General features: G+C 35.6%; 1 protein-coding gene across 39 annotated transcripts in view; it reads right to left on the bottom strand.

Moving 5' to 3' along the window:
* PTPRD (protein tyrosine phosphatase receptor type D) overlaps positions 1-14,759 on the bottom strand; it is a 2,315,363-nt gene that overhangs the window by 310,294 nt on the left and 1,990,310 nt on the right. For all 39 annotated transcript variants that reach the window (XM_059143037.1, XM_059143036.1, XM_059143035.1 and 36 more), the window contains 2 exons: positions 6,292-6,437; positions 2,091-2,232 (listed from right to left, as the gene is read on the bottom strand). In XM_059143037.1, the coding sequence (XP_058999020.1) occupies positions 2,091-2,232; positions 6,292-6,437 (288 nt within the window). The remainder of the gene's footprint in view (positions 1-2,090; positions 2,233-6,291; positions 6,438-14,759) is intronic.

Here is a 14,759-nt window from a genome sequence, read left to right as displayed (position 1 = left end):
CCAAGGACCCTGGGAGCATGACCAGGATCAAAGGCAGACACAATTATTTGTAGTTCACAAACTATGATTTCTACTCTCCTTGATTGGGTTTCCTGTTCTTCATGAGTGAGAGCTAGCTTTCATGCTTTAGAATTAGTAGTTATGAGCCCATCTGGGTATGAATGGCCTTATCTGGGGTTGTATATGCTGAATTGTGGGGACATCTCTGTGGGGTGAGTACTTACATGGCTGCCTCTTCCACACTTCGTGAGAATCACTGTATCTAGCTGTTTTTTATGCCTGCTTCTAGTTCTATTACACTATAAAAGTGGAGCTAGAATTCTCACCTTTCTTCAGAAAGCTGGTCTAGCTTCTTACCTTCATTTTGTTTTATATAGGCCTATATGCTACTGCAGAGCTAAAACTCTGGCAGTTAAAACATATAGTCCTTTTGGTTATTATCTTGGGTTATGAGATTATAAATTATCTGTTCTCTGGAGATTCTTTCTTTGTTTTTAGCACCAGAAAATTTCTTTCTTATTTGCAAGCCTAATCAAGCATTTAGTTTTATTTTCAGATATTTTATCAATATCTCCATGAGTTTATAGGAGAATGAGAAGTTTGTGTGTAAACAACTTCTCAGAATGGACGGAATTGTAGCTCAAAGCTGACTTACTTGTTTTTAAGCATCATTCTGTTACATGCATTTAAAAGATCTATATCTAGTATAGATGGTCAGTATTTCTCCTGAGACTTAGTAAGATATTTATAACATTTGAGACTTATTATAAGATGTATAAGTAAATAATCTCACTTCCTAGGTTTCTTAGATTAATGAATTGATTTGGTAGTCAAAGATCCAGAAGGGAATGTTTTGATTTTATAAAACATACAAAGTAAATACATACCACAATGGGAAAAAATGGAGTGGAGAACAAATGTTCTTAATCCACGTTATATTCCTCTATGGTTATGCAATTTTGTTTTGTTTTATTTTGTTTTAAAGAATTTATTTATTTATTCGACAGACAGAGATCACAAGTAGGCAGAGAGGCAGGCAGAAAGAAAAAGGGGGAACCAGGCTCCCCGCCGAGCAGAGCCCAATGTAGGACTCAATCCCAGGACCCTGAGATCATGACCTGAGCAGAAGGCAGAGGCTTAAATCACTGAGTCACCCAGGCACTCAGTAATGCAATTTTGATCCCTTTTTTCCTTCCACTGCCCTTCATCTTATAAAAGCCTATTCTCATAAGTGGTGGAATCCAGCAAAATGAAGTTCAAAGCAAAACACAATGAACAAACAAATGAAAGTATGTGAGAGAGAGAAAGACATAAAGGCACAAGAGTGTTAGGAGATGTCAACTACTAGGGAAGCCAATTCAGGCAATATTCTTACCTCTTCACAAAACGTTGATGCAGAGATGCACAACATTCTCTAGTACTAATGTTCTAAAGAAATTCTAGAAAGTAGACCCACTGTACTAGAGATTTGGCAAGTCATCTTGTACTTTGGTCAAACTGCATAAGCCACATAGCAGGAAACACAGCAGGGGGCACACTGTTTCCACTCACTTTGCATTAACAGATGTTCAAGAAATATAAAAGACTGAAATAAAAATATATTTTTTGACATAAAGACATAAGGTACCTTTGTTTTTCTCAATAGCTCCATTTATGAGGAACTAATCTTTAGGCAGAAAATGTTCCCTTAATTTTGCAAACATTAGTGTCAGTTGTGGTAATCTGTAAAAAGTACTGGCCAACCTTGGTACAAAGAATCCATACAGAAGCAATGCTAACTTGAAAAGACAGCATGTCCTATTTCCTTTCTAGGTACTCTACCAAAAATCATAATGGTATTTTGCGTTGGAAATCAGTATTTCTCTCTTTTTTTTTTTTTTTTTTTTTCCTGGATAGCATTCTTCAAGAATCATGAGAAGAGGCATGCACTCCCTGTCTAAATGTTTCACCCTTATAAACATTGCATTTAAATTCATTACCCATTTAAGTGTCATAAAAACTCTAGGCACTTTAGTGGTCCCTCAAAAGAACACCAGGGATACAGAATTTCAACAATAACACAAGGAACAACCTTGTACTTGAGTACTTACCACGCAAAACTGTGAGTCTGGTGGATACACTTATTTCTCCCACGTTATTTGAGGCCACACATTCATAAATGGCCTCATCCCGTGGAGTCCGTAAGGGTTGTATTCTGAGAACTGATCCAGATCCATCATCAAACTCTATTACCTATTAGAGGAAACAATAGCTGTCACAGGTGTTGTTACAATTGTCTTCCTCTCAGCTAAACCTTAATACAGTGGTGAACCAGTCTTTTGGCTCAGACTAAAAACGGCAGCATTTTCAGACTGAATTTTGATACATAGTAGTAAAATGGAAAAACTGGTCTAATTTAACTAATCTCCTGAACAAAGGGAAAGGCATGTAGCTACAGATGCAAAGTCTACTGAAAAACATTCATGGTATACTCGTGAAAATATTCTAGTATGTATATGTAGGACAATTTGTTCCTGTTAATTTTGCAAGAGACTTGTTGCTATGAGAGATAACCTTCTCAAAGGTTATCTTCTGTCTCTCACAGCATGTATGCTTATGTGGACCTACTCAATAATTGGACTGTAAGGTGGAGATATAATGTATACCACCACAGACAGCTCTTCTGGCTTAAAGTATTTCATGCTGAAAAGTACGGAGAAGCAAACCATGAAGAGAAACTGCATAAATCTAATATTTAGGCAGCCAATGAGATGGTTTCCACAACCCAAGAGACTGATGGCATGCATTAATTTTGCTATAAATCATTCCAGTATTTGTTCTAGCTTAGCGTTTTCTGCATTTTTAGGGCATTTTTGCTGTAAAATGGAGGCTTGCTTCACCGGGCAGAAAATTAATGTTCTAAAGAATAAGACTGAATTCACTATCTTTATGGACTACACTCTGAAGCAGTTTAGCAATCCCAGATATTTGTCAGCTAATTCAAGTACTACTTCAAAAAAATGATAATGATGATGATGAGGAGATTCATAAATATGGGGACAAAACTGGAGTTTTCTGCTTGTCTTTTCTGTAACTACGCTGTGTCCTTCCAGCTGCCCACTGAGGGGCTGTGCTTTCCAGTTTGGGTGAGGGTTTTTTTTTTTTTTTTTCATTTCCCTGTGACTAATAAATAGTTCCATGTGCCTAAATTATGAATTGAGAATGCTTTGTAAATACATTTATTGAGGTGTTTAATCCCCAATTTTGTGTGTAAATGTGCTTATGTCAACATACAGAAGAAAGATCAAATATTTTTAAAATATACCTACTTCAGGTCCTTTCTGTGTTCTGTTTTCAATTCAGAGATATCCAAAATGTCCCACTTCCCAATATGCCACAATTTATTTTCATTTCTTTTTTTTTTTTTTAATTTTTTATTTTTTATAAACATATATTTTTTTATAAACATATATTTTTATCCCCAGGTCTGTGAATCACCAGGTTTACACACTTCACAGCACTCACCAAATCACATACCCTCCCCAATGTCCATAATCCCACCCCCTTCTCCCCAACCCCCTCCCCCCGGCAACCCTCAGTTTGTTTTGTGAGATTAAGATCAAGCACATATTTTAGAAAGAATCCACCATGCATGTTGTGAAAAAAACTTTCATAGTTAACTAGAATCTTTGACAAGTATGCCATAATTGAACATATATATACATTTCTATATTTTTGTAAACATTTAATTTATAAACTTTAAACATTTTTATGTTTATAAACCAGAAAGCACAGCACCTCAGTGGCCAGCTGAAAGAACACAGCCTAGTTTTAGAAAAGACTGGGAGAGGACACCACAGTTTCATCCCCATATTTATTAATCTCATCATCATCACCATTATCATTTTTTGTAGTACTTGAATTAGTTGACAACATTTATATATATTTATAAACATATAAATAAACATATATTTCTAAATATAAATACATATATAAAATGTATTACATATATTACATATAATACATCTCATGGCTTAATGTAGAGAAAGGTTTAAATATCCTTAATGCCATCTTAAATTTTGATTTTTTCCAGTTTTATTAAGAAATTATTGGCAAACATCACTGTAAAAAGTTTAAGACATATAGTGTGATGGTCTGATTTACATGTATTTTGAAATGACTATTACAGTAGGTTTAATTAACATCCATCATCTCATATAGATATAAAAAAAAGAAAAGGGAAAAAAAAGTTCTTCCTGCGATGAGAAGGCTTAGAACCTACTCCCTTAACAACAGACTATTATGTGTCACTATAGGTTTATATTTCTGAACTATTTCCTAGTGTAGACCTATCCTTTTTCAACAAACACTATGCTACACAATACATGCCAATGTTGTGATTTCCAATTGAAAATCTTATTTAATACCCGGTATTGATTGTGCCCTATTTACTCTAAGCAGACATTATAATTGCCACTGGAGATAGAACAAACAAAATCATTCTCACTTAGGGCTCTCATAGGCTTTATAAACTAGCAAAACAAAAATACATACATACTATTACAGATTTTAAAGATTATCAACCCAAGACTCAAAACTATTTGATATACACGCTTCATGTAAAAATAACTAATTTTCCTTGGCTGTGTTTATATGATTCTCATTCAGACTTATGCAATGAGTAGAGCTCATGCTTTGAAACATTTGCTATTATAATTTAATCTTTGTTATACTGTCACCAGCAAGTATGATGTCAAAATCCTCTTTGATTAATAAAATTCAAATTCATTTAAACTAAAAGAGATGTATACTACAGATCACACACACATCATTTTCTACATGATAGAGGAAATACTTCTCAGTGATTAAGATTTTTTTTAATGTTTAATCACTGTAAGTATTTGATGTCAAACAAACATAATTTTAAATTTATCATTTGTAAATTAAAGTCTCCATTTAAATTTCTACCAGTGTAATTAATTATACCCTTTAAAAAGGGAGTTGGGGGGCGCCTGGGTGGCTCAGTGGGTTAAGCCGCTGCCTTCGCTCGGGTCATGATCTCAGGGTCCTGGGATCGAGTCCCGCGTCGGGCTCCCTGCTCAGCAGGGAGCCTGCTTCCTCCTCTCTCTCTGCCTGCCTCTCTGCCTACTTGTGATCTCTCTCTGTCAAATAAATAAATAAATAATCTTTAAAAAAAAAAAAAAAAAAAAAGGGAGTTGGACATTTTTTGCTCTGTGAAAACTGGTAAAAATGGGTAAAATCAAAAATGTTCTAAATTTTGTACTTGTATTTCTTTTGACCAGAAATTGCCTTTATTTGCCAAACTACAAACTAGGCTATGAAGTATGTCAGAAACTCAGTTAAGAGAAAGTGAGTTTTACACTTTGGGGAAGTTTAGAGGTCTTTCTATCCTTTAAGAATAAGCTGTTTTCGTCAGGTCTTAAATTCAGGCATGTTATTGTGTGCTGCTTCCAACTTTTCTCTGCATATCATTATCTATTTTTCTCCTCCAAAACGAGCAAATTTCTGAACCCTTAGTCTCCCTAAAAACATTCAAAATAATATCTGAATTATGCTTCATCATCTTCAAGTCACTGAGCTTTCTTGAGTAATTTGTTCAAAGGTTTAAATGCCATTTCATCCTGGGTATGTTCTTTCAGAGCCATGCTTAGGCCAACATTTGAGTTAATGTCCCATTTTAGTTCATGGTACTTGTAAAACACAGCTGTGAGATTCAGTGGACAACTTCATTTGCTGCCCAGTACCCATTCCCCTTCTTCCCTGTAACAGGAACCTGAATCCGCTATGGGAAAACACTGCTTCCCCACTCCAGGCCATCGGATTGGATGGAGCTAACTTCCTTCCCAGAACAGAGGTAGAGTCTGATTAACCTAAATTAGTTGGTCTATATACATCCAGTTGTCCATATACACTAGTCCAGGGACAAGTAAGTAACTCAGTGAGACCTGGGAGCATAGGGAGCTTACACTCCCCTTCTAGCCTCCATTGTGGGAGGATGTGAGACTCACATACTGAAATCTTACAGGGAAACAGTCTGAGGATGAGGCTAATAGATGCATCCCAAGAACCCTGAGCCTGGTACCATCTAATACAAAGTTAGTCACCTGAACCCACAAATTCCTTTTTAAAAAGCCATTTAGAACTAAGTTTCCCAACACAAGCAACAAAAAGAAGGCCATGTCTCAGTGATTATCACACTTCATATCACAGTAAAATAAGCAAGTGATATACAAACCAAAGATAGAGCAGATACACTTCTCCCCCAGAGAAACAGAACAATGGACCTAATACCTCAAATCTCTGATTGCTGACTTTCTTTCCTTTTTTATTCCAGACAATTTTAGGTCTTGGGTCTCCTGTAGCTTGGCAAATGAAAGAGGCAACTCCACCAGAGACCCCTGTCTGGTCAACAGGAGTTCTTGTAAACCTTGGAGGTGCTGAAATAAAAAGAAATAAATATCAAAATTAGATGGAAAATTGAAAGACAGAGTATTACCCCACTGCCATCACTTTTCCCATAGCCCTCAACCCCACTGAGACCAATACATACATATATATATGCACACACCAAGATCACAAAATTAGAAAAGCACCTTTTAGTTTTAAGGGTAGTTTAAAGGGGAGGGAGGTAACTTTCTGGTCAAGATATCTGCTAGTGTTTTTATTGCTGAAATCTGTATTAAGGCAGAGATCCAATAACATCCGAAAAGCAACATCACACATTAATTTTTATTACCAATATAAAAAAAATCCAATTTGTCCTCTGTAACAAAATGAGCTCATCAATCAAAGTGAGTAAAATTTTAGCTCTTTGCTTTGATGCCATTATCAGGGCACTGCCAGAAAGCAGCACTGCCACTGCTAAGCCATTAGAATTAGTGACATTTAAGAGAAATTCTAGAAAATTTTAAAAGAGACAAGAAATACAGCCCTGAATTATAAGGTTTGGCAAGAAACAGAAATAGGGAAAACTAGCAAAGTGACTCCTTAACCTAAATATTGTGCTCTGCCTTAATTGAAACTTAAGTTCCTAATTTGCATAGAAGATGAGTCAAGAAGCCTCCAAAGTCTGAGGCGGGGGGTGGAGGGGGTGGAGAGGGGAGCGTGTTAGGGAGGGTGGAAGAAGAAAAGGAATTCCTGTAAAAAAAATACGTAGACTTTAAGATTCCTAAAGATGAAAGGTTAGAAGTTAAAGAGTTTTTAAATGTTCTCTACTTCCTTAAAATATTCCTAACATTCACCCTCTCTCTTTAAAACCTACTTATCATCCAGCTTGCATTTCCAGATCTAGATATCTATTATTTGAGAATTAAATAAAATGAAGATAGGTACTTATGCACAAAGATATCTATTACGCCATTTATTTAGCAAAGACTATATATACCCTAAATATGAAATAAAACTGGAATTGACAGTAAAATGAACTATGACATGATGATAGAACATCATACAAATATAGCCAATGTTATATGGATAAAAGTTTTAGAATATGACATGAGAAATACTTGCAATTCAATAATAAGCCACAAAAGTATCATACACACATTTAAATGAGGGGTATCAGATAATAAAGAAAAATGTAGCCCCCAAAAGGATGGAACAAAATGTGCAAAAACACCAATGGTGGTTTGGCAGACGTATATTCATAATTTTTCCTACTTCTTTACATTTTTCTCATACCCTTGAGTTTTTGCAGTTATGTTGCAATTAATTTTTTTTAATTCAAAAGCATCTTACTTTTTCATTCCATTTTTTTATCCCTATTAGAAATTTCCACCCCTACTGTTTTTCATTTAAATGCTATTGAAAAATGGTTTTAAACAACAGTAGCTATAATTTATTTTGAAAATAATCCTTATATTTTAAGAAAGAAGAAGTTCATCACTCTTTGCTCATTATCATATTTTCTCTGCCTTGTTTTCATGTTTCCCACATGATGCTTCTGCTGACATAAAATATCTCACTTTCCTGTTTCTGTTTCTCTCTTTTTTAAATATTTAATTAAATAATTTATTTGAGAGAGGGAGAGAGTAAGCTCATGTGGAGAAAGAGCACTTGGGTGGGTAGGAGTAGAAGGAGAGGGAGAGAGAGAGAATCTCAAGCAGTCTCCATGTTGAGCACAGAGTCTGGCACTGGGCTCAATCTCATGACTCTAAGACCATGACCTGAACTGAAACCAAGAGTAGGATACTCAACCAATTGAGCCAGCCAGGTATTCCCTAGCTTTCCTATTTCTTAACTGTAAAAATATGAAATGTAAAATTATTTTCAGAGATGCTTTCCAGTTTAAATTTTTCTAGCTTAGTGTATTATCTCCACGATGAGAGAAACAAGGGTGGGGAGAGGCATCTTTGCAATGTTCTTGCTGGAAAATGAGCCCCCACCTCATCAGCAAATTCCACTTGGTGATAGTAGAACTAGTGGGAACACAGGTCCCTCCCTGCCTGTTCAGGAATACTAGGAAAGAAAGCAGGCTCCCACAGCCCTGCTCGATATCACATCCTGCAACATCTCTGGGTAGCAGTACAAACTAAATGATTACCAGAACTGCTGGAAGTACTTAACATGATCTGAAATGACTAACAGTGAGAAGAATAAAAAACACTGTACACTGATATCACTTTTCTGGAAACAAACAAACAAAAATGATATAAGAAGTGTTTATGCTTTTCATTCTGCTGTTGCAAACAATGCAAATTGATAATAACCACACACTTGTCAACATCTAATATAGAAATTAAAATCATGCAATTAAAATTCCTAGAGAATTTCCCTGGAAAAGTAAAATGTATTGCATTGCTTGTTAAATGTTACAATACTGTCATTTTTGGAACCTTCCTCTTCAAAGTACATAGCTTAAAAATTGTTAACTCTGAATGAAAATGAATTTTAACAACCTGTTTTCTCCTTTAAGTTCTGTTTTGAAATTTCTTGCAAGAATGTGTGAATGAGGTTAAAGGGCTATGGTATAAAATGACTATGTACTAACCAGAAATTAAATAAATCTAGAATATAGGATATTCTTCTTGCACCAGGTTTGCTTTATTTGTTTGTTTAAGGGATGGTATCGTACTTCTCATCACAAAAAAAAAAAAAAAAAGGGAACTTGGGAGGTTCTGACAATCTACAATCAGGAGGCAATGACTACTAGAAAAAGTGTTTCCTAAATCCTGATGAGTGGGGACACTAAGTAGTCAGATTACTATTAAACAGGACATCTGACTTCTTAATATAAAACATATAAAACACAGAAGTCAGATTCCCCATATTCTCAGTGAATATGAGGTGAGGTGACTACCATTCCCTTATTCAAATGTATTTCTGGCTTTTCTGATCCTACCTAAAATCCTTCTGCTAATATCCACAAATATTCAAATCTGCTAGTGTTATGACCACTGGATGCTATTATAAAGATTTCATTTTTAGAGATGAGGTCAAGTAATGAAATTAACCTATTTAATTGTGGAAAATTTACTAAAATAACCAGTTAGAATCTGCTTCAGATATGGGACTGTTTTCTTAAGTCCTACTAAATACCACTTTAGTGACTCAGTATTCTTCTAAAAAAAAAAGTACTGAACAGGGTCCTTAAATGTATTATTTGTAAGCAAGAAATGGAATTGATCATAGTACATTTAAAAAAAAAAAAAAGGTATATCAAGTGCAAGTACACACAGCTTTTTTTTTTTTAATACAAAAGATATTAGCCTTCACAGACAAGAGAGTCATGATTTTTTATGGGATTTGATATCAATTTTTTCTACATGTACTCACAAAATCTAAACAAGAAAAGGATAAATGCCATCACTCTATGATACAAAGTTTAGTTTCTAGATAATTTACTAAAATCCCTTCAGTGAGCGAGACTATTGCATAAATAATCATCTTGGCTGGTCAAACTCTAAGACTGATGCTGTCAATGCAAGGCAGCCAGCCAAAGAAAAGAAATGAGAAAGAGAGAAGACCAAACTTAATAACTCCAACAAACGCTTGAGGCAAGTAAAAATGTTTATTCTCAGAGGGGTATAATAATACATAGCACCACTTCCTCCTCTCTACCATCTCAGCTACTAAAAGAATGAAATGAATCCTCTGCCTTCTTTTGTCATGGATATTACCCAAATTTAAGAGAGGCTTTGAAGATAGGAAGAGAAGAGAATTCACATAAAAGCGTAAAACAAAGATTTCTACTAAAAAGCCATGCAATATGACTGCCTCAGGTCTGAGTAACCAAAATCCCCGTGTTTATCCCATGAGATATACCAAATATTGCAGTTGGTTTAACAAAAACACACAAACACATAAATAAATAAATAAATAAATAAATAAACAAATAAATAAATAAATATCAAGAGCTTAAAGATGGAGAGAAACACATCAAACCCAGTTCGGAGGCATGAGTCCTTTTTATAGCTGACTGCCGTCACTATCCACCTAAAGCTTCCCACCCTGTGCTTTGCAAATGCATTTCTGCTCAAGCTGATTTTGACAAGTGAGTAGTACGACCTTTCATTAAACTAATGCTGGATACTGTAGAGGTCAAATTACTGTTAGACCTAGAAAGTCTATTTTCTAAATGGAAACAGAAAAGCTAAACATGTGTATGAGTCAGAACAGAGGCATGACTGATATTCCAGAACATGTCTGCCATGCTCACTTGCTGTTTTCAAAGACCGCATTTTCAGGATCCAGACGCTAGCTCTGGGAATCTGGTGGATTATTCTTCCCTACACGGCACAAGAGGAGTCACAACCGCTCATTGATTTTTCTTCGGGGTTAGTTTGTTTCTTTAAATATAACAAATGCACAGTACCTTTGCATCTAATGATCGTAATACTTTGATGCCCTATCAGGTTTCAAGTTGCTAGACTCTCTGAGACAAGGAGATAAGCCCAATGAACAGTTATTGTTATTGAATTAAGGGGATAGATCCTACCAAGACCAGCAAGCTGCCTTTGGCCATCCTTAACAAAGTGCTCCATCAAGGACAAATTCTCCCCTTAGTACACTATATTAGGTAGAGCTAGACATTAATGGGGGAGAACCCTTGAAGTCTACTAGTAACATCCATACATGAAACGAATTTATGAGAAATTCTTAAAGGTTAAGAAGACAACTCAGATTTGCAGTAACTTGATTGGCCAACAGAGAATCACTTAAAACCAAATCACAAAAATGACTGCACACTACAAAAGTGAAAGGAAGAAATGAGAATGCCATTTGTCTAATTTAATTCTAATGAATAAGCCACTTCTGTAGACATCAAGGAAATATGACGAATGAGGAACAAAACTAACAGCATGTAACTAATTGGCTTTGTTTCTTTCAGCTGATTAACATTTCCTTAAATAGAGAGTTCTGTTTTTAAAGGGTTATTTGTCATAATAATGTACTTAAAATCTTGAAAGGGGAAGGTTAATGATGCTGTTTAATGATACTAAGGGAGAGGATGAGGGAATGTTCCATAGGAATATGTAGGTATTTCTGTCCTTAAGAATCTGCTTCCTCCCAAAAAGATATCTGTAGAATTTATGAGACTGTCAACTGAAACCATTCCCATTTTTTCTTTCTCTCGAAGTATCAGGAAGGGAAGCTCAGGAAATAAAGAGCATAGCAGGAGTCAGGGGTTGTTTTAAGGATAATGGCCAGGTCTGAAGGTATACAAGCTATTGGGGTTTTACAGTCCCTTCCTGCCACGGCACACTCATTACCACTGCCCCAAACACAAAGAATGGCTAGAGTTTAGTGGATGATGAATTCTGTTGTGATTCATTTGATCTCTACTGGGCAGGAGTGGAGGGAGGAAAGAATGCCTGAGATACCAGCAAAACCAAAGTGGCTCATGAAAAGAAAAGAGGGAGGTCTTAAAGATGACGCATGACTGTATGGGAGGCAGAAGTGTGGCACGCACACCAGGCTGGAGTGGTTTCTATGGCAGATGTTCTACATAAACTGGGGCCAGTGAGGATATCTATCTGATCACGTGGGATCTGAACAGGGTCATGTCTGATATCCATGGCCAGCATAGACCTTCAATGACAAAGAGACTTCTTCTGAGTCACGAAGGATGCTGTGGTCCAGTCTTATAGCCTTAAAATTTGACTTAAGAAGCACTATACTTCAAAATGGGATAAAGAAATACCTAATCTTTAGTGAATACCACACAGTGGATCAAATGTTCTATGTATCTCATGTGCAATGTTTTCCATAGTCCTGCAAGATAATAGCATTACTCTTATTTTATAGAATTATAGAAAAATTTACAGTATTGTAAAGATTTGGAAAGAAAGAAGGAAAGAGAGAGAAAAGGGAAAAAGAAAGGAAGGAAGGCTCTCTGAGGTTATGAGTGAGTCATGGACTTTTGATCTAATTGTGAAGCCCCAATATTCCTATTGTGTCAAAATAGAAAATAGGAAGTTATAATGACACTGCATAGACAAAATAGTATAACTCAATTTATGGTATATTTTCAAACTGTTTTGGTTAACTATTAAATATATACTGACTGTTTTCTTGAGGGTTTGGCAAGCACTTTGTGCTGGATTACAGCAATTACTTTTCCCTTATTAAGTGAAAAAACTCAGTCAGAGGCCATACTGAAATTATTCTTCTAATTTCCAGGAGCCAATTTGAATCAGGGATAAATGAACTATGATGCCTGGTCAACAGACAAAACTGATGACACAAAATACATAAACAGATCATATAAGTTCCAGGGTTAGTATGCTAGAACACTTCTGTGTTATTCAGAGAATGTATTAAATTTGTTCATAGTAGATAAAGACAAATACCCTACAGATGTTCTTGATATCAATTTCCCCTTTTCCTTTCCAAAACATTTCAATGACATATTGTAGGTATGTCTACATCGTTAATTGTATTGAGCCTTAACTCTCAATTCTTTGAAAATGACTCGAAAGCAGTCCTCCTTTGGGTAGACAGATGTCTGTGCCTCTGTATAATTACCGATATTCAAGTTGACAAAGAATTGATATATACATTGACAGAAAGGAGAAAGAAAAGGATGGGGAAGGAAAAAGGGAAGGAGGATAAGAAGAAGAAATTTGATTTTATGGAATGACATCTCCCATTTGAACTTATCCTCAATGTCAAATCCTCATTTCTCACTGCTTGAAAGATTGCCTAGCAGCATTCCAAAATCATTACTGTGGAAACACACCATGCCATCTGCCTTCCCAATCCTCCTCCTCTTACTGTTTCCACTTCTATTTGTGGCACTTCCATCCTTCCAAGCACCCAACCTTGCAGCCCCGACCTCTTCTTTGTCTTCTTCTCCTCCACCTGCTACCACACAATTATTCAGTCCTATAGATTCTGCTTCTACTACGTCTCACTTCTCTTTTTCTCATATCCAATAACAACAACTATGATTCTCCTGCGATGATGGACTTTAGAATCCCTTGGGAGCCTTAAACAACAACAATGACAAAGGCTATAGGTGCAGAGACTCCACTTCAGACCAATTCAAATAGAAAATCAGTGGGTAGGGATGGGTAATTCATTTCCAGAGGACTCCAGTGTCCAGCCAAGTTTGAGGATCACTTAACAATATCATAGTATTTGAACTCTCCCATATGGTCACCCTCACTTCGGGTATATATTGCTACAATCAATATTACACATTATCGATGACCCTTCTTTTCCCTTCCCATTTTCTTCTTTGGGGTTTTTTAAAATGCATCTATGATTAAAGCTCTTCTCCACTCAAAAGAAATATAAACATAAGTTGAGTTTTAATAGTTTGCAACTGTCAAATAAGCCCAGAAATTTTGTTTGGCCCTTAAGACCTTTCCAAGCTGCTGCTAACCTATTTTTCCCAAATATGTTTTTACCTTTGCTCATCAAGCACCTAAAGTCCCCTGCCTCAGTATCCTAGTATATGCTATTTCCTGCACAAAATGATTTCTCCCCTATTTTTGGAATTTATAGAAGCTTTCCATTTCCAACTCTATTAAATACCTTAAAGCCTTCTTTGAGCCTCCCATGTAGATGAAATCTACTCTTTTTTTTTAATCTCTTATTGTATCTCTTATATCTTTTTGCATCTCATGCATGAGTTAAAACAGTCCATATTTTATTATAGCTATTTTATGCTCGTGTATTTCTCTCCCTTCACATTAACTGAAGTTCTACACCCCCCTAACCCTTGGCTATACACTTTTGAGTATTTCATATGGATAATAATATTGTAAACACGATTATTGTGCTTCTATTTGAATTGCTTGTTTATAACATCAATTAGTTGCAGAATGCAAACTTTCTGTAATACACACTGACACTGTAAAACACCGATATGACATGGTGGGAGACTGACAGAACCAATCAGGTCCTACGTTGGCAAAATGTAGAATAACCAAATCACACAGTCATGTGTCTGCCTTAGGACTGAATTCAGATGAACTATAACAATGCTATGAATCTCAAGCTCTTTTATGAATTCACTCCACCTCATTCTGATCACATTGTTATCCTTCTCTCTGCCTCTTTGTGTGCATTTCATTTTTAAGTAAAACGACCTTAAACATTATACATAATAGTATACTCATTATACATATATTAGAAAATATAAATAAATTAAAAAGAAATTTTAAAACATCTTAATGGTTATCACCTTGATGAATAGGTTTTAAAATTACTCCATGACCATTTAATATTTAATAATTTTTACATAAGAGAGATTATACTATACTATTATTTTATAGTCTACATTTTGCTTAAAATATATTTTACATATCCTT

The sequence above is a fragment of the Mustela lutreola genome, chromosome 12 (genome assembly GCF_030435805.1).
Source record: "Mustela lutreola isolate mMusLut2 chromosome 12, mMusLut2.pri, whole genome shotgun sequence".
Classification (NCBI taxonomy): domain Eukaryota; kingdom Metazoa; phylum Chordata; class Mammalia; order Carnivora; family Mustelidae; genus Mustela; species Mustela lutreola.
Note: the sequence above shows the minus strand (reverse complement) of the source record. Positions and strands in the feature narration are given on the sequence as shown.